Here is a 17,789-nt window from a genome sequence, read left to right on the forward strand (position 1 = left end):
CTAATTCAACTTTATGCCTGTGATTTGTGTTTCATGTTTTGTTCTAGTGAACTGTTTATAATATCAGTTGAATGTTTGTGTTTCATGGAGGTAAATGTGTGCCCATAATGATGAAAATTTTATTGTACAGGACTATGAAAAAGCAAAAAGAAAAAGAAATCAGCAAGAATTTCAATGATGCTGTTATACTCTCATGGGAAACCTGAGAAATCTCCTTCACTGTCAGTTCCCATTTTTTATTTTGGAGAGGTGTTCTATATTTGTGAATTTGAGTACACAGTGTAAATTGTTACAGGTCCTGACAGATGAGCTTGGTCTCTACCACCCAGTAGTACCAATGTACTAGCTCTTACAAAAACCCGTTAAGCTCAGCAGCATGTATAATTTCTGCAGCAAGGTCAAGTGAAATCTGTCTTGTAACATAGAATCGTGACAACACTGGAAATAGGCTACCACTAGTGGTCTCTTCTACCATCAGTGCATCAAGAAAGTCTTTTTGCCCAAACCCAGACTCCAGTCTTCCACTTTCTGTTGAGGGTTACAAACTCAAACTGTGTCAAGTTAATGAGGCTAAAGAACACCAGGAAAAAAAGGAGCTGAACACTCTATACATGTAGAGAAAGATGTAAGGGTAGCCCCCTGAGGTTTTTTTACTGTCATTTACAAATGACTCCATCCAATATGTATAAACCAGAATCTAGGACTCCTCTTCACATGACAGCGCGTTCCTCCCTTGGCCATAGAGGTAAAACTCCTCTCACTTTTGTGTGTGCACTGTCACCCTCTGACCTCATGACTCTTGCATTTCTGTTGGTGCAACGGCCTGACTTCAGCAGGGAAGGTGAGAAGCAACTCTGTTCTGATTTTTCCATACATGATGGGAACTGGGGCAAGTGGGTTAATGTCCCTCAGGTGGAGAGTGGGGGTTTCCTGAACGTGTGCTCTAACAATTAAGCTGTGTGCTAGAGGCAATACTCATCATGACGACTGTTTTTCAAAGGGACTCTGACTAAATACTATATCTAGGTTTTAGGAGTGCTTTAGGTGTATCTATTGGGTTAGACCCGTTAGGGGATTTAGATGTGTGAATATTTAGTTTGTGAAGCTCTTAATAACCTTAGGTAAGGAGATGTCCTAACCAGTTTGCTTGGTTAAAACGAGGCATAAGCTTCTGTAGGGAAGGTAACAGCTAAAATTTGGGTATTCGGGAAAGTTTTTCTGGACAAAAAATATAGGTATTACAGGTATGGATGTATTTAATTAGGTAAATAAAGTTTTTTGTTAATTGTTTTGTTAACAAAGTATCTAAATTCTGCCTAAATGGAAATTTAAGTCCATTCCTGAATCTAGATCTCACTGTGTTCTTTGTCTTCTGTACTTGTCTAAAATATTGTTGTGCACTTGTTAAAGATTGTGTGTTTATATTTTATTCTAAGGGTATTCAAACTAATGTAAAATAAATTAAAAGCCTACCTGTTAGGCTGGATCTCATTTCCAGGAGGGTTACTTGGTAACTGCAACATTTTCCACTGAGCTTATGTTTGTTTTTACCTGTTACACATTTCTGTCTTGGGGTGATAGAGCATTTTCTTTTCTAATTATTTAGATGTAAATTACGAAATTGGGTATTACTTGAACATTGTGAGTCATAGGAATCATTCTGTAATGCATCTTGAAGACATGGAATCAAAAGTGCTATTTAAAGAATGTTAATCTGTATAACATTCCAGAGTTTCTCACCTTTGCCTTCTCTAATTTTCCAATGCAGATAACAATACCCAGACCTTCAGTGGCATCCACACAGTCTGCTTCGGAGAGCTTTCATTATGGCCACCAGCTAGAGAAAAGAGAGCAGGATGCTCAGTCTGTGGAACACACTGTGGAACTTTCCTCTCCGAAGGAAAGTTTGCCAGGTTTGGTTGTAACAGAAGACGCACTTCCAGCTAGTGCCAGCAGGCAAGATTTGGTACTTAATATCAGCCAAGAGGTGCTTGACAGGGAAGGACTTGTCAAAGAATGTGTCAGCATCCTGGACTGTGGCCAAAAGGACCTACCTGATCAACATAGTGGGATACAGGAAGAGAAAGAACTTGAAAATATGCCTGTGGAGGCAGCTGAGGAAGAAAGGCTTCCGGTGGTTTCTGAGGATGCCATTGAAATGCTAAGCAAAGAACAGAATTCTTTGCCAGGAAACTCAAAATCTGCAGAGGAAGAACCTCTAACGAGTACTGAAGCTGCTGAAGAATCAAAGCCAAGGCCTGTCTGTTTGGTGCCAAATCAAGATGAGGTTCTGAAGTCAATAGCACCTAAAACATCAGAATTTTCTCCTTCAAGATTTACCAACACACACGTTAATAGACAGGCAAGCAAAATAGCACCAGTTCAGGAAAATGGTTTTCATTCTAATAAGGAAGAAGTTCATATCCAAGACTTGAAATGCCACCAAGTGGCCCTTACTACTTTTTTGCACCAGGAGGACAAAAAAGAGAAAAACGCACCCAGAAATGGAGAGTTATTCCACTGTATTTCAGAAAATGAGAATTCTCATCGATCTAAGAAGGACTTAGTTAAATCTCCTTTTGTATTCAGGCAGAGCCGAATCCCAGTTTTAGCACAAGAGATAGACTCAACGTCAGAGTCCTCTTCTCCTGTTTCAGCAAAGGAAAAACTTCTTCTAAAAAAGGCCCATCAGACAGACTTGGTCAGACTACTTATGGAAAAGAGACAGCTCAAATCTTTCCTTGGTGACCTCTCAAGTGCCTCTGATAAGTCACTGGAGGAAAAAATGGCTGCTGCTCCAGTACAGTTTTCTGAGGATAATGTCTTATCCTCATTTTCTAGATTGACACTGGACTCTCATTTCAGCAAGCAGACAGAAGACATCTCTTTATCTCCAAGCAGCCCTCAGTCCAGAAAAAGCAAGATTCCAAGGCCAGTGTCGTGGGCAACCACTGATCAAGTCACCAGTTCAAGTTCAGCTCAGTTCTTTCCTCGGCCACCACCAGGAAAACCACCTACTAGACCTGGGGTAGAAGCTAGGTAATGCAGAGAAAATAGAAACAGGTTTGCGGGCTGAAAATGGATTTGAGCTAGACTGCAGTTACTATGCAGTGTGAAATCCTGTAGAAGTTCCATCCTTTAACTAATATTTTTTTAAATGCTGGACTTCAGTTTTCTGAGAAATCTTACATTGGAGAATGAATGAGGAGAGGCTGTTACACAAGAATGAGCCTGCTTCACCGTTAAACCTTATACATCTATAGTTGTGTATTCAGTATTTTGAAACCTGTCAATCTATAACTAAGTCTTTACAGTTTTTTCCGAAGTGGGGTCACATTTCTGGAACTGTTGATTATTCACAAACCCAAAGAGATCAACAGGATTTGTCATATCCAGCCCCTTTGAAAATTAAACTGTTCTTATTGTAGACATTTTAAGTATTCAAGAATTTGGAGATTCCAGCCGTGAGTACTGAGTGAGTTAGCTATGCTTAGATCATGGCTAAGTAAAACCAGCTAATTAAAGGAGGGAAGAGTGAAATCTAGAAGCCCTCCTTTGCCAATTCTGTATACAGACAACCATGATCTAGTTTCTTCAGTGCCTACATTACCAGGATAAGGACAATTTTGATACAGTAGTGCGAAATCCTCTGAAGGAAGTTGTGGTGTACCTTGTCATCCCCTAAAATTGTGCACAGGAGTGTATTGGTGGTGTGCAGGAATGGATGTACTCCTCCAAAACAGGCAATAAGCAGTGCTCTTCAGTGTACTTCTTCCAGCACCACCAGGACATTTCAGTTATCCTGTAAACACATAGGCTGTTTAATGTGAGTGAGTTTATGCAAATATAAATACTGTGTTGGTTTGAACAATACAGAAGCCAAAGCCTAGATCCAAACACCTCTACCTTATACGAAAGATCAGCTCCAGATGTCTGTTCTGCAATGTAAACTCATCTGTAGTTGCTAGTGATACTGTGTTTCTAGATGAACTTTAGTGAATAGATGGGAACAGAAATAATCTTTCTTCATTTCTTCTTAAGGTTACGCAGGTACAGAGTCCTAGGGAGTAGCAGCTCGGACTCAGATCTTATCTCTCGTCTGGCTCAAATCCTACAGAATGGATCTCAAAGACCAAGGAGTTCTACCCAGTGTAAGAGCCCAGGATCTCCACATAGTCCAAAAACACCACCCAAAAGCCCTGTCATCCCCCGACGCAGTCCCAGTGCCTCCCCTAGGAGCTCTTCTTTACCCCGTACTGCCAGTTCTTCTCCATCCCGGGCTGGGAGACCCCATCATGATCAGAGGAGTTCATCCCCACATCTTGGGAGGAGTAAATCACCTCCTAGCCATTCAGGCTCCTCATCTTCTAGGAGATCCTGCCAACAAGAGCACTGCTGCAACAAACCAAGCAAGAATGGTCTGAAAGGATCTGGCAGTTCCTTCCACCATTCCCCAAACACTAAAACTCCCACAGGAAAGAGCAAATCAACCACTAAGCTTAGCAGATAGGAACTGGGCCTTGACAAGGTATAAAGCCTCCTCCTAAATCTGATGCATGTTATGTCTGTGTACTGTGTATTTAAAAAAAGAAAAAAAAAATCAAAAAAATACATTAAAAAAAAGGTGTTGAATCTGCGCTTTTTAAAGAAAGTAAGCATCATAAACTATTCATGAGAAAGCATACTGTGTAAATAAGTGGCCAGGCATTGCCTAAGAGCAGGCAGCAAGCAGATCTGCAAGAGGGGAAGTGGAGGCCAGGATAAAGATGACTAGACAGTCAAAGAGGTGCAATGTATTTAAAGTAAAAAATATCTTAAGGTGAGTGTTTTAAAAGGATATTTATTTCTGGTTTTAATTTACCTAGCTAAAAGGTTTGGCCTAATAATTTCAGGCATTACATACGCAAGGAGTATGTAAGAAAACCTGAAACAATTATTCCCAAAATGACATCACCACTTGGGAGATAAATAGTGCTCAAGCATGTCCTTGCAGTTTTAAAAAAGCACACAGTTTAGAAGACAATTTTATTTCTGCCTTAGAAGTCTCTTCCATTTTGAGTGACCATTTCTGAGTCACTCAGTGCTCGTCTTCTCCCCTGTCTACCATGGCACAGCCTTTTTATGTAAGGAAGTATCATATACCTTGCCCCTCCTTGACACTGATGACATTTTAAAAATTAATATTAACATCTGCCAAGACATTTTTATAGCTATATTCTTTAGAAATTTGTTTAGTACTAATTAGGACCCAAGAAGCTAATTCCCAGTTCTGTATCATATGCTTCTTTGGGAGTCATGGTGGGGTTCTTCAAACTGCATTTGGTAGAATTTGGAAAAGCATTCCTGTCTAGGAAATGAGAGGAAGGAGGAGATGTCTGCACTTCAGTGGATGTTGCAGATTTACGATAAATTGCAATACAAGTTAGAAAACTGACGTACCTTTTTTCCCCTTAATTCATCTGCTGAAAGAACCCTTGTTTGTGCTGGTTTTTGTTTTTCTGTTAGTTATGGCTCACTTAAGCCACTGATCTTACTGTGCAGAGATGATTACCAACCCAGATTTGCTTTTTTAGTCATTCATTTTATAAAAACAAGAAAGATGGAAGAGAGATGAGGAGATTATCTACTTCATGAACTTGGTAGGTTATAGATGACAGAAATATACTTAACACCTTTACAAAATTTTGTTAATAGTAATAGCCATCAAAGCAAAATATACAGAAAGCAATCTGAGTTATATTTTTTATTGGATTCTTGTCATTCTTTTGCCCAAATGTTTTTTGATAGCCAGGCTTCATTATCTTTCAGTAAAGTCCATGGGTTCTAATTTCTCCAACTTTGGATCTCTGTAGGGAACATAACGGTACAGCACCTTTTGCTGTAGTCAGAAGAGAATAGTGGGTCAGGATAGTAATGCACAAGAACACAAGCCTGAGAAAGATGCAGCCAGCTCACTGTAATTATTCCTGTTGTGGTGATGCTGGATGCATAGGGGACTTGTCAGTTACTGATCTGCTTGCTGTAGTCATATGCCTCTTCAGCCAGCATCCATGCATTTTTATTTAACCTCTGCCAAATGAATACCTTTGGATTAAAAAGGGAATATTTTGTCTCTGAGCTAACACATTCTAATGCTGCATTAAAGCTGCCCTGGAGCTGCACTGAATTTCACTTGCTTTGTCAGACTATGTTGATTTTTTTTTTTTTTTCCCTTTTCTTACGATGAATATGTATATCGTTTCCCATATGTAATGTAGCACAGTGTGGAACCTTAATTTCATTCAGGTTTCAAGCACTACAGATGAATGCAATAGGTAGGATATACCTGCTTTTTCTGAAGAAACTGTACCATTGGAAAGTCCTAATCCTTTGTATTATATTGTATAATAGGTGCTATACCAATAATTGCATGTCCTCATGGTAAATTATATAATATAAATATTTATATATATACACATATGTATATGCTTATATAAACTCATTCTTTCTCATTTTTCATTTGTAATTTATGGACCACAAATAATACAGCTCCCTTTCTGTTAGTTCCTGAATACTTTTCGCATTACATCTTCTATTTCGCCCCAAGAAATTCTGGTATGCACAAATTCTAATAGCCTTTATACCTTGGTACAAGATTGAAGGACTGCTGATTTTTCAACCAGCCAATGTTTTGTCTTGCAGCTTGCTTTTTTTCTTTATAATTTTGTGTGTGCATTTGCATATGGAACAAGAACAGAGACTCAAAGGTATTTTTATTTTTGATTACAAATAGAGCTTGTCGTTACTAATTTTTATTTCATAATGTGAGTTCTTAATTATTACAAATACTCATCACATAGGAGCAGTGACATTCAACGGATACCTAACAGACAAATGTGACAACAAACTCCATCTTTTCCTTCCTATTTTCCTCATGTTTCCTTAGGTGTACCATAAAGAGAATTTGGTGCCATTGTGTTATTTTTGCCCTGGGCACTGCTGGAATTGTTTGTTAAGGTGGTGTAGCAGACCATGATTATTTTTCCTCTCCTCTCCCTTATTTCTGAAAAGCATTTATTATGGTCTTGTAAGATTATTCCTACATTAACATGGTCAGCTTTAATAGGTACCAACTTTATGCATCCTTGCGTGAAATGCTGAAGTTGAGGAGTTTGTATTTTCTCTCCAGTCTCTCCAGAAACAGGTAATTGCTTTAAAGGTGAGAAAGAACTGTCTTCAAAGTACAGACTTGTCCATTGTTACATATTACAATGTAAAATCAATGCTGTAGAAATTAACTTGAACTACTTGCCAATGTAAAAATAGTAAACTATGCCAAAATGGAGAAAGAGATATCAATCGTGATTCATGACCTGGGCTTTTTCAGTGCAGAAAAAGGTAAAAGGACTGTATATCCGAAGTTGCTTTTTGCTGTAGTTTCAGCAGGATCTAGTGAGAAAACCATGAAGATACGAATGGAGGAGTGGTTGTGAATAACTTGCCTTGAAGTACCCACTCTTCTGGAGTTTTTTGTTGCTTGATACCTTCCCCTCAAAAGTTTACAGAATTGCTTACTATAGTCTAATGTAGCAATCAGTTAATGTAGTTAGGTAATGGTCAGCTGATCAACTCATGCATAAATATTAGCTTAATATTTCTAGAGGGCCTGTATAATCATCAAGAACTCTGTAAGCTTCAATATTTGAATATGCAACTGACTGCATAAAACCACCAATGTACGTGTGTGGCCCTTGCACAGAGTGTGAATGAATGGTTTAGAGGGTTATCTGCAAAAAATTTTCAGGGACAGGGAAGATTTTTCTCCATTGTATGAAACGGTTACAGTTATTCTGCATAGCATGGAGCAGCTTACACAGGTTTTTTAGCTGAGAAACAATACAATTCAAGGAGCTGTTGCTTTGCCCTCTTCAAGCCTCCTTTTCTTTGTAGGGCAGTGCAGTGGAGCCATGACACGTAGCAGATGCAGATGCTGCACACGCTTTTTCTCTTGATGGTGTTTCCTGTGTTGTGGCCAGCACTTTGGAGCATTTTTTAGAGAAATAGAGGCATGAAGCCTTTAAACTAAAATAGAACTTGAAAAGACTGAACATTTCACGCAGTCTTTTATGCTGCAGTATTGCATGGTATAATCAATCTAAGTTGCAACCTCAAAAATCTATATTAATACTAATAAAACTCATTATTAATTACAAATGCCAATTACTAACTAAGCAAAACCCTGTTAGAAGTAATAGAAGGTGTGATACAGTAGAGCAACACTGGCAAGTGGTAGGATGCTAGGCACCCATCTACTACTTGAGCAGGATCGGTAAGCATAGAAAATTTCACTGCTCAAAGGCAGGACCTGTATGAGGTCTTAACTGCTCGTTACATACAATTATTGAGGAGGCAGACTCCTGGGGAGTGACGCGGGGCATTCGTTACAGCCACTAGTCACATCCTGTCCTGGGAAATCTGGACATATTCTTGCCTTGAAGTCTGCATGTTTGAGATCAAGCTTTCTCACGTAACTCACTAAACAGTCTTGATGTAAAGAGGAGGATCTGGTCCTATATATTTAAAAATAGCTTGAAATATTTTTCAGCTGAAAAAGACTTGCAAGAGCTCTATCATTTACAATTTGTAGTGTTATCTTATTAATTGTAGCTGGGAAAACACGATTTTTGTTTTATATATATAAATACACATTTGTACATAAGTGTATCTATATATATGCTTATATAGATACTGTATATTATATAGATACATATATACATACATGCGTATGTGTGTATATACATATAGATAGGAACAGTCTCAGCTATTGCATCCTGTTTACTGGAATTTATTTGCCAGAGTGAGCCAAGGCCAGTTTTGCTTTGATTTCCTCTGATCTCCTCCCATCTACCATAATTTGTTATGCCCTAATTCTGATTCTGCCTTTTCCATATTACAAGGCCTGATCCTATAGTCCTATGTGGGCAAAGCTCCCATAAGACCTTCTTATTGCAGTAACATTTACGCAATGGTTGACTGTAATGCTTAGAAAAAAAAATATGTTCTTTTTCTCTTCATTGAGAATGTACACAAAGCCAGACTTACAGTACAGTCTCTTTCCTGTAAATAGAATTTTTCCATAATGAATTGGACATTTTTGTGGAACACTAAGATGCGTAAGTTCTGGTAAGAAGAAAGTGATTATTCCAATTTCTTAAAAGGGTCTAATGGCAAACTAGGGATATGTACCTCCATTATTTACAATCAATGTTAAATGAGAGAGGAATCATCTGAAAAGGAACAGGAGAATAAAAGAGAGCTCGAAGTCAAATCAGTTTCTCATTATAGGCCTATAATATATTGATCTTAATTTTTTCATGCAGGACTGATGCTGTGAGCTGGCAAAAGCCATGCCTGTCTTGTCAATTCCAGCGAGCAAGGGGCTGTGTAGGTGTCTTAGGTAAACACCATGATTCCTTATGCTGCATTCTCAGTATGCTTTTCCACTACAAGTAGTCAGAGAACTGTCAGCTATATAAATCAAAGCCTTGACAATTATCTGTGATTCCTTTCTTCAACTGCTAAAAGCTTTGGATGCTTGTTCCTATTTCTGAAACTTGTAGAACAGTGCATAATATTTTTATTATACTTTTAGCTAATCAAATAGGCAGTGAACTGAAGGGTTTTGTTTGCTGTTTTGCTTTTGGCTTAAATGACATTGGTTGCAATTACTGCAATTTTCAGTAACCTGTAATGCTGGTGAAAGGAAGCGAGGTTCAGTGTTTTGACTACATGCAATACGTAAGCAGAGGTCATACATTTCTTAGCTAATACATGCAGATCACATAAACACGCACCTCACACAAGAATACCTCAGCTGTCTGCTTGAAGCCAGTCTTCCTTTTCCCTACGCACATTTGTAAAAAAAGAAACTAAGTAAAAGTCAGCCTGAGTTGGGTAATAATTGTCTGAAATTATCTTAAGATACTGTCCAATGTTGAAAAGTTCTATCGCTCATTTTCCTGTGGTTTAAATAACCAGGCTTTAAAATACTAACCTTTGAGGTTTTGGTTGTTTGTTTTTTTTTTATTAAGGCAAAGTGCAAAAGAGTGTATTGTGTTGAAGTCTAATATATTAAACTTGGCAATTACTCTAGCCATCCAAGTTTGAACATGTAACTTGATTTTTACTCTCCGTTGTTGCTAACACATTCTCTCTTAACAGTGACAATCCCAAATGTTAGCATATGCCATTTAGGTGTTTTGCTTCTGTTTCTCCGCTACATGAAGAGCTTGGATCCTTGGGAATTCTTGCTGTTCCTGTGCAGGTGAAACTCTCATCAAAATCAGTATAGGGTCTTGTTTTGTTTTTTCCCATTTAGGGACTGAAGGAATAAACTCAGTCTATAAATATCGTATTTGCAGTTGCTGTATTTTAAATTGCAAAATGCTTTTTTTTTTTTGGTTACTAATATGACATGACATGCCTTTTGATCTCTACTTTTCTGTAAGAATTACTACCGAGAGCCAGCTTTGGCCAAGAGTACAAAGTGGTTTCTTCTAAAACAGTACTGTAAGTGAGCTGCTCATATGAGGTCCTGATCATCCACAACTCTGTGGGAATTCAGCTGACATTTATTTGAATTACAGATATTTGTTTCCTTTTGCGATCACTTGATCTTTGACCCAAATTTTATATAAAAGACCTATAATAACAGCAGACCAGCTTACTTAAAAAGGATACAGTGTAATTAGTTTGGTCTACCTGGCTTCAAATCCTTTAAAACAGGTATCTACTGCATGGCAGGCAAGGTCATAAAAGTTTGACACGAGGTGAGGTGGGATTTTTTTTTTTTTGCTATTTCACTTTTTTTTTGTCTGACTGGAGATCTGGATTGGTTGCCTAGCAGCCTTCTTTGTATCGTCTTAACTTTCCTTGGCTAGAAAGCAAGATTTGAAATTCTTCCCCAACTTCTTTCTTTCTATAGAGTCAGCCCAGGGATGAGTTGCAGTACTTGTGCTAACAGATGTCAATTTTCAAACGCTTTCCTGTGAATATCCAAACTAGTAAATTAAGGAAATCACCAGCAATGCCTTCAGACAAGTACTGACTTTTGAAGCTGCCAGCCAATGGCTACTAATCTAAAATCTCTGGGCAGTACCACAAAGAATGAAAACTGTATTAATTAAAAATACAATATTGTCACCCCATAAGAAATTAAGTACTCAATAGTAAAATCTGCAGCATGATTAAATTAAGTGGAAAGTAGTTCCAAGATTGTTTGTTATCACTGAGGAAGACAAATGTAGAGTCCTTCAAATTCTCTTGCTCAGTAATTGCAGTTCTCTTCCCCTCCTCGGAAACCTTCTAAGCCATTCTTTTCCTTTTAAGTTTGCTCAGGCACCCAAGAACATAAAGAGTTAATGCCCTTATAATGGTCATTTGTACATAAAGTTGTAATTATTTATTTTCTCATTTGTACCATATCAAGGCTTTGTACAATGTTTTAAGTTTTGTTTTCAAATTATTTTGTATTTTATTTTTATAAACTGGTTCTAAATAAAATATTCATTCAGCATGCAAAACTTCAATTCTTGATTGTGTTTGTATAATGATTTAATTATTTATGAAACTTCAGTTGAATTTTTCCAGTATTTTTTATTATTGTAACCCAGTACTTTAAATGGAGAAAGTGCTTTGACAGTGATGGTGGGGTGGTTTTTTTTCCGTTAGAAGAAATCAAAAAGCAAATGTCTGTTGGTCCTACTGCAGCATGAATTGGATGTTTGTATTGTAACTCAGAATGATTGGATCAATGGAAGTTTTACTGATTTAGTAGGTTCATGTGTTGTATATGAATAAGAATAGAAAAACTCAACTGGCCTCCTTAGAAGCCTCCCTTTCTATTTGCTCATGCTCTTATCCATACTGTCTGTATTCAGCCAAACAATGAATGATTGCCACAGCCCAATCAGATCAATTTTAGAAATGACATGGTGGATTCCAGCCTTGTTCTGAAAGGCCAGCTACTTTTTCCACCCACCCCACCCCCCTTCAAAATTGTAGTTTCTTATTTTGTCAGAGGCCGCCATAATTGATTTATTTGGAGATGATCAGCTATCTGGAAATAGTCACTGAGCTTTTACAGCCTCTTGAAGAGACCTGTCATGCTCTGTGTAGTATGCTTAAGTGGCAGCTAGCGGAGAAATGAACAAACTGAATCTGAGCAGTTTGAGCTCTGTGGAAATGCAGTGTTAAGCTACTAGTTGCTCTAGTTTCCTCTAAGATCCTTTCATTTCTTTTTCTAGTAAAACTAGGTAAGAGTAGAGTAGAATATCTTCAAAATTTATACTTGGGGTTTGTGTGCCTGCATGCCTTAGCCCTTGTATGCTGTGCAAAATGCTGCCTGCTCATTGCATAGCAGAGCAAGGTTTTTAGGGAAGTGCAGAAGAACTGGAGAAAATTCCCTGGTTCTCTTTCTCAGCGTTATCACTGTTAGGCCTTGCACATATGGCAAAATAAAAGCCAGCTCTGCTTTTGTTCAGATTATTGGCAGTATTTTCATTAAAGCTTCCTGACCAGGTCATTAGCTTTTGTCACTTATATAAATAGCCCATATTACTTCGAATGACAGGAAACAAATTGGGAATTCATTTACACAGTAACATTCTGAGAAAATTATGTTTCATCTTCTGTTAAGAGCAGCCAGAAGTTTAACGGCATGCTTCTGGACGGCATGTGCTTCTAGTGGTCCCAACAGAACCTCCGTTTGATCACAGAAAGGGTGCATAATTAAATAGCAAGCCAGCTGTATTAATATGAAGATTAAAGTAACAAATTTGCTCACTCTGTACTGGTGAGAGGTAGCTCAGTATCCTTCCTAGTTTTAAATATGTAAATCTGGATCATACCAGAAATGGAAGAGTGGGTTTCATCTGGCTTCAGTATACAGTATCAGTACAACTGGCAGACTGTGGGAAAGAGGCAAGATTGGAACAAAGACACTGTTGAGGTCTGGTAGTTGTCTGACCACTGAAGTGTCTTCTAGCATTGCCTGGCTTTGTCGTCTTCATTCATACAGGAGATCCAGTCTGCCCACTCCACTCTTAGGATCTTGCTGCACTTTGCACTTGCACTGTACCTGCCTCTCATTTAAATTTGCATTCAAACATGAGAAAGCTATGTGGGAGACAGAAGTCAGCTCTCCCTAGAAATGCTGTTGTAAGTGAAATTCAAGAATTAACAGTTAGAGAAAGAATTGAAACATTCAAAAGAAAAGTCAGAAAGGTAAGAACCAGCTGATGCAACCTGGACAAGCTCAAACTGCTGCCCAGAAGGACCAGGTAAACTGTAGATCACAGTTTACTAATCTACCTGGAATGTCACAGTAGCGTTAATTGTCGTCTTTGTACATGAGAACAAAATCCAAATGAAGGGTTAATTGTTGTCTCTGTACATGAGAACAAAATCCAAATGAAGGATGCCTTCTTCAGTTACAGAAAACACTGCTTGAGACAGCCCATCTGTACTAATGGGGGAGAAATAATGCTTCCAACACGTGAATTTGGGAAGTTTTAACAAAATAGACTCTACATTACATTTAAAAACAGGAAATAACTAATCCTGCTAAAACGAGCAATTTAGGAATAAGGCAGTGATACCTGTCACCCACACCATCTCCTTGTGTTAAGATAAACCTGAAAACAAGAATCTCCTCTTCTTCGAGGCGTTAATCCCAATTAACAATGCTTATGTTTTAATTTTGTGAGATATTTGCGTATTTCACTCCCTCTATAATACTGAAGGGAAGCACTTGCTAACAACATGACTATCCTGTATTCACGTTTCATTAGGCAGCAGCTGTTGTTTTTTGAGACGTACATGTGCGTGATTGGTATACCATAATGGTCTAAGGGCAGAAGTAGTACTTCAAAGTATGTTTTCATATGCTATAGCTTTCTGTCAAAACTGACTGCAAAAATGACGTATCTTACCCCAGGATTGCATGTTCTTATGCTGCTGGGAGAGGGACAATTGGGTTGCCATTCTCTACATCATTTGCATTTGCTAAATTCTTGCAGTAGGAACGCTTGTGCAAAATGATTCAAAAACTAGAGGCAGCTAGTCATTGGTATAGGCCATATTTATCTGTAGAACTTTAATATTGGTGATAAATGCTTAAGAAGAGAACTGCATGATTTTTCAGGTCATTGGATAAAATTACAGGTGAGAAGCTTTTTGTTTCCCCTTCAGCATGGACACTGGACGTAAGAACACAGCACCTCTGCTAATCTTGGATTGTGGAAAGTAGAGCGACTCTTAACATATAAGCCTTAAACTCATCTTAAGAATAGCACCAGTGACAATAGTTTCTTCCTATCTAAATGTGAAAAGGAGGTTTTTCAAATTAGGATAAAATGATTCCTTTGTGCTTGTTTTAGAGTTGACACTTAACAGGTTGCTTTTTCCTTCAACTCTACCTTGTCTTTCTTCTTCCTTGGATATATAGTTAAGAGAATGGAAGATATTATTCATCTCTCCAATACGTGAAGAGGAACACTTCAGAAACTATGCAGGAGCATTTGTACCGTCTGGAGCGAAGTCAGCTCTTGCCTCCTGTAATTTGTTTAACAGCCGATCTACTGTTTCATGTAGAATAAGGAAACTTTTTTTCTCTCTGTATTTCAAATGTTGCGGTATTGATTCCAGAAGTCTTGCAAAATCTGGTGCAGATACAGCCTGCTCATAAACCATATGGAGAAAATTTATTCCATGTAAAAAACAGGCATTACTCATCAATTACTATTTTTTGCTGTATTTCTCTATTTTAATCTTGTGACAAGAGCGAGCCTACCCTGCTAGTGCAGTAAAACAAAATACCTCTGTGAAGAAGGTGCATTTGACAAGCTGGGAATGAACAATAGCCAAGTGGAACAGTGCTGTATGAATTCTGAGTACATTCATAATTGAATCAACAGCTCGGTCCTAAACCATTCCTAAAGTAAGCAGGTACGTCACTCTTCCTGTGATGCCTTGCACAGCGCAGGCTTAAAACATAAAAACACCACCAAGCAAACACCCCCAACATTATAATTATTGGAAAAACTAGTACTTAAAAAAAATCAACTACTTCTGAGGTTTGTATAAGCAACTTGTGTAAGACAGCTCCTGCTGGTCAGTAACCATAATGTTACTTTTTTTACCCCACTCATGCCTTTTATTTTTCAAAAGGTCACATTAAACAAAGGATGATACAGACAACAGTCTTAGTCAAAATAAATCTGGGTTTTTTTGTTTGTTTTTTTAAGAGAATGAGAGGATAAAGAAAACAGAAGAAAATTATTAGCCAACTGCACAGAGTTAACAAACAATAGACTGGTAATTAGTGTTTAATGCCACCTATAGCAAAATGTTTCCCACTGGGAAAAATGTGGGAGGCAAGTCCACTTTGCTCCTTTGAAATCACAGGCCGGAGCAGAACATACAACAGCACCTAACACCACAGTCACTTTACATATATTCAAGTTTTTACACATCTGCAAAGCAGAAGTAGTAGCAGCCATTTGGATGTTCTTTCTTAATGGTTCTCAGGGGGGGCCTAGGAAACTCTGAAGGACCTGGTTCTTGTGACATGGAGCTGGAGCTGCAGCTGCTGCTTCTGCTGCTGCTTCCAGCCACCTGCACTCTACCTCTGTCCTCAGCGGAAGAGACCTGGGGGGAGCCTGGGCTCAGGTACCCAGCCGTGGTTTGAGTAGAGGCAGTGGCATACGTCGTCGGGCCAGTGTTGTTTTTCACGTAGACGTTTTTGATAGCAACAAGCGTATGCGCCATGATGCTGAGGCTGTTACTCAGATCTTGCATGCCTTGCTGCAGCAGCCGAAGATTGTGGTTGACACTGTCAAAGCCAGACTGGATCACCTGCATCTGGGTCTGCTGAATCTGCACTAGGTCCTCTTCAGTTATTTCATTTTGGTCTGCCTGGGATCTGCCTTTTGTTTTGGCTTTTACTTTCCCAGAGGAACCACCACCAGATGTCCCCAGAAAAGGCAGTTGTTCTTGGCTAGGTGGAACCACTGCCATGTCCTCAGAGCTTTCTTCTGGCTCTACCACCTTCACTACTATCTCTTCTTTGAGGTTCATCTTCTCAAGACTGGATTGATGAGATGTTCCAGGATCATCATTAAACCCTAGAGGAGATGGGGGGAGAGGAAAAGCAAAGGAGAGTCAGTGAGAAACTTCATGACCTCGGCGGTCAGTGAACTGTGTTCTCATCCACTTAGGACTAATATTCGTCCTCGGTGAAATGTGTTCTCGTCCGCTAAGGGCTAACATTAGTCCTCGAACCAAGACTCTAACTTGCACTGCATTATCTTTGATGCTTTTAAAACGCCTGTTACCTTGACAGGTGGGACGAAAACCATGAGGAAGCATTCACCAGTTAACCATATATTTGCATGCTACAGATCCCCTACCGGCCCCACCACAGAAAGCAGTTTTAGGCTCCGAGAGACAAAGTTCATTGCAGGCTCATTCCGCGTGCACGCCAGCAACAGCACTGCTGAAACACTGTGATTGCAAGAAATCCCTCGGTATTGAAGGCGATCGTTGCAGCGCACTAACGCGATGCCTCTCTGCTACGCACAACGCTGGGTACTCGCGGCACTCTGTACTGCCTGCACTGCCCGGAACCAGCCGGTACGGCCCTTGGCACGGCCAGCGCAGGGTGAACGCAGCGGCCGGGTCCGATGCCTCACAGGCAGGCATCTACCGCGGGACAGGGCTGGCTCGTAGGCGCCTTTTTACGGCCCACAGCGCAAACATCCCGGTTCTGCGCGCGTTTACAGACTGTTCGCGCCTACGAGGAGAGAAGCCCGCTCGCCAGGCCGGGCACCCTCAGGCGGGGCCGGTGCCGGCGGCGCCCGGCGGGCAGGCCGAGAGCGGGGCGCTCCCCGCGGGGGCCGAGCATGCGGCCGCCGGGGCCCCCGCGGTGGCGGCGGGGGGAGGCCGGGCGCGGGGCCCGGGGCAGGGCCGCGGCGGCCTGTCCCGCACTCACCCATCTCCCCCACGACGGCGCCGGGCAGCTCCAGCGTGTCGATGCCGCCCACGATGGGCACGGCCTCGGCGGGCAGCAGGGAGCCGTAGGCGCGGTGGTGGTGGTGCAGGTGGTGGCGGCGGCCGGGCGGCGCGACGGCGGGCGGCATCTCCTCGGGGGCCAGCAGGAGGCCGAGGGCGGGGGGGCCGGGCGGCCCGCAGCCCTGCGAGAGGCGGCAGAGCTTGCTGCGGTCGCGGCGCTTCAGGTCCCGCCAGCGCTTCTTCAGGTCCTCCACGTCGCGGGGGCAGGCGGCCACCGGGTTCACCTTGTGCCGGATCAGCTCCCACACCTTCCGCTTCTGGCCCGGGGAGGCGCGGCCCGGCCCCGCCGCGAAGAGCAGCTGCTCGTGCTTCAGCACCTGCTCGATCAGCACCTCCGTCTCCGCCTCGTTGAAATTCGCCTTGCGCCGCTTGGGCGAGTCCTCGGCCATCCTCCGCCGCGGGGGGCCGGGGCGGCCCGAGCCCGGCGCCGGCGGCCGGGCGGGCGCGGAGCCGCTGGGGGCGCCGCCGCCCCTTCCCCCGCCCCGGCCCGCGGGCGCCGCCGCCGCTGCTAGGCCGGGCTCCGAGCCCTGCTGGGGAAGCAAATACCGCGCATGAGAGGAAAAGACGCGCACGGACCGGCGCAGGCGCCCCGTGCCCCGCGTGTTGACATGGGGAGGGGGCCCGGCCCCGGCCCCGGCCCGCGCCGGCCCCGCCCCCCCCGCCTCCCCGGCGGGAATCCC

At 41.4% G+C, this 17,789-nt stretch overlaps 2 protein-coding genes across 4 annotated transcripts in view; one reads left to right on the forward strand and one right to left on the reverse strand.

Moving 5' to 3' along the window:
- TTBK2 (tau tubulin kinase 2) overlaps nucleotides 1–11,561 on the forward strand; it is a 104,805-nt gene extending 93,244 nt beyond the window's left edge. For all 3 annotated transcript variants that reach the window (XM_056346833.1, XM_056346834.1, XM_056346835.1), the window contains 2 exons: nucleotides 1,769–3,039; nucleotides 4,042–11,561. In XM_056346833.1, the coding sequence (XP_056202808.1) occupies nucleotides 1,769–3,039; nucleotides 4,042–4,510 (1,740 nt within the window). In that variant the 3' untranslated portion in view covers nucleotides 4,511–11,561. The remainder of the gene's footprint in view (nucleotides 1–1,768; nucleotides 3,040–4,041) is intronic.
- Nucleotides 11,562–14,775: 3,214 nt separating this feature from the next.
- LOC130152141 (uncharacterized) lies at nucleotides 14,776–17,638 on the reverse strand. The gene is made up of 2 exons (XM_056345144.1): nucleotides 17,030–17,638; nucleotides 14,776–16,163 (listed from the first exon to the last, which is right to left on the reverse strand). Exons 1-2 carry the CDS (start codon nucleotides 17,496–17,498, stop codon nucleotides 15,505–15,507), a joined length of 1,128 nt encoding a protein of 375 aa, XP_056201119.1. The 5' UTR covers nucleotides 17,499–17,638; the 3' UTR covers nucleotides 14,776–15,504.
- Between the last annotated feature and the right edge of the window lie 151 nt (nucleotides 17,639–17,789).

Source organism: Falco biarmicus, chromosome 7, assembly GCF_023638135.1.
Source record: "Falco biarmicus isolate bFalBia1 chromosome 7, bFalBia1.pri, whole genome shotgun sequence".
Taxonomy (NCBI): Eukaryota; Metazoa; Chordata; class Aves; order Falconiformes; family Falconidae; genus Falco; species Falco biarmicus.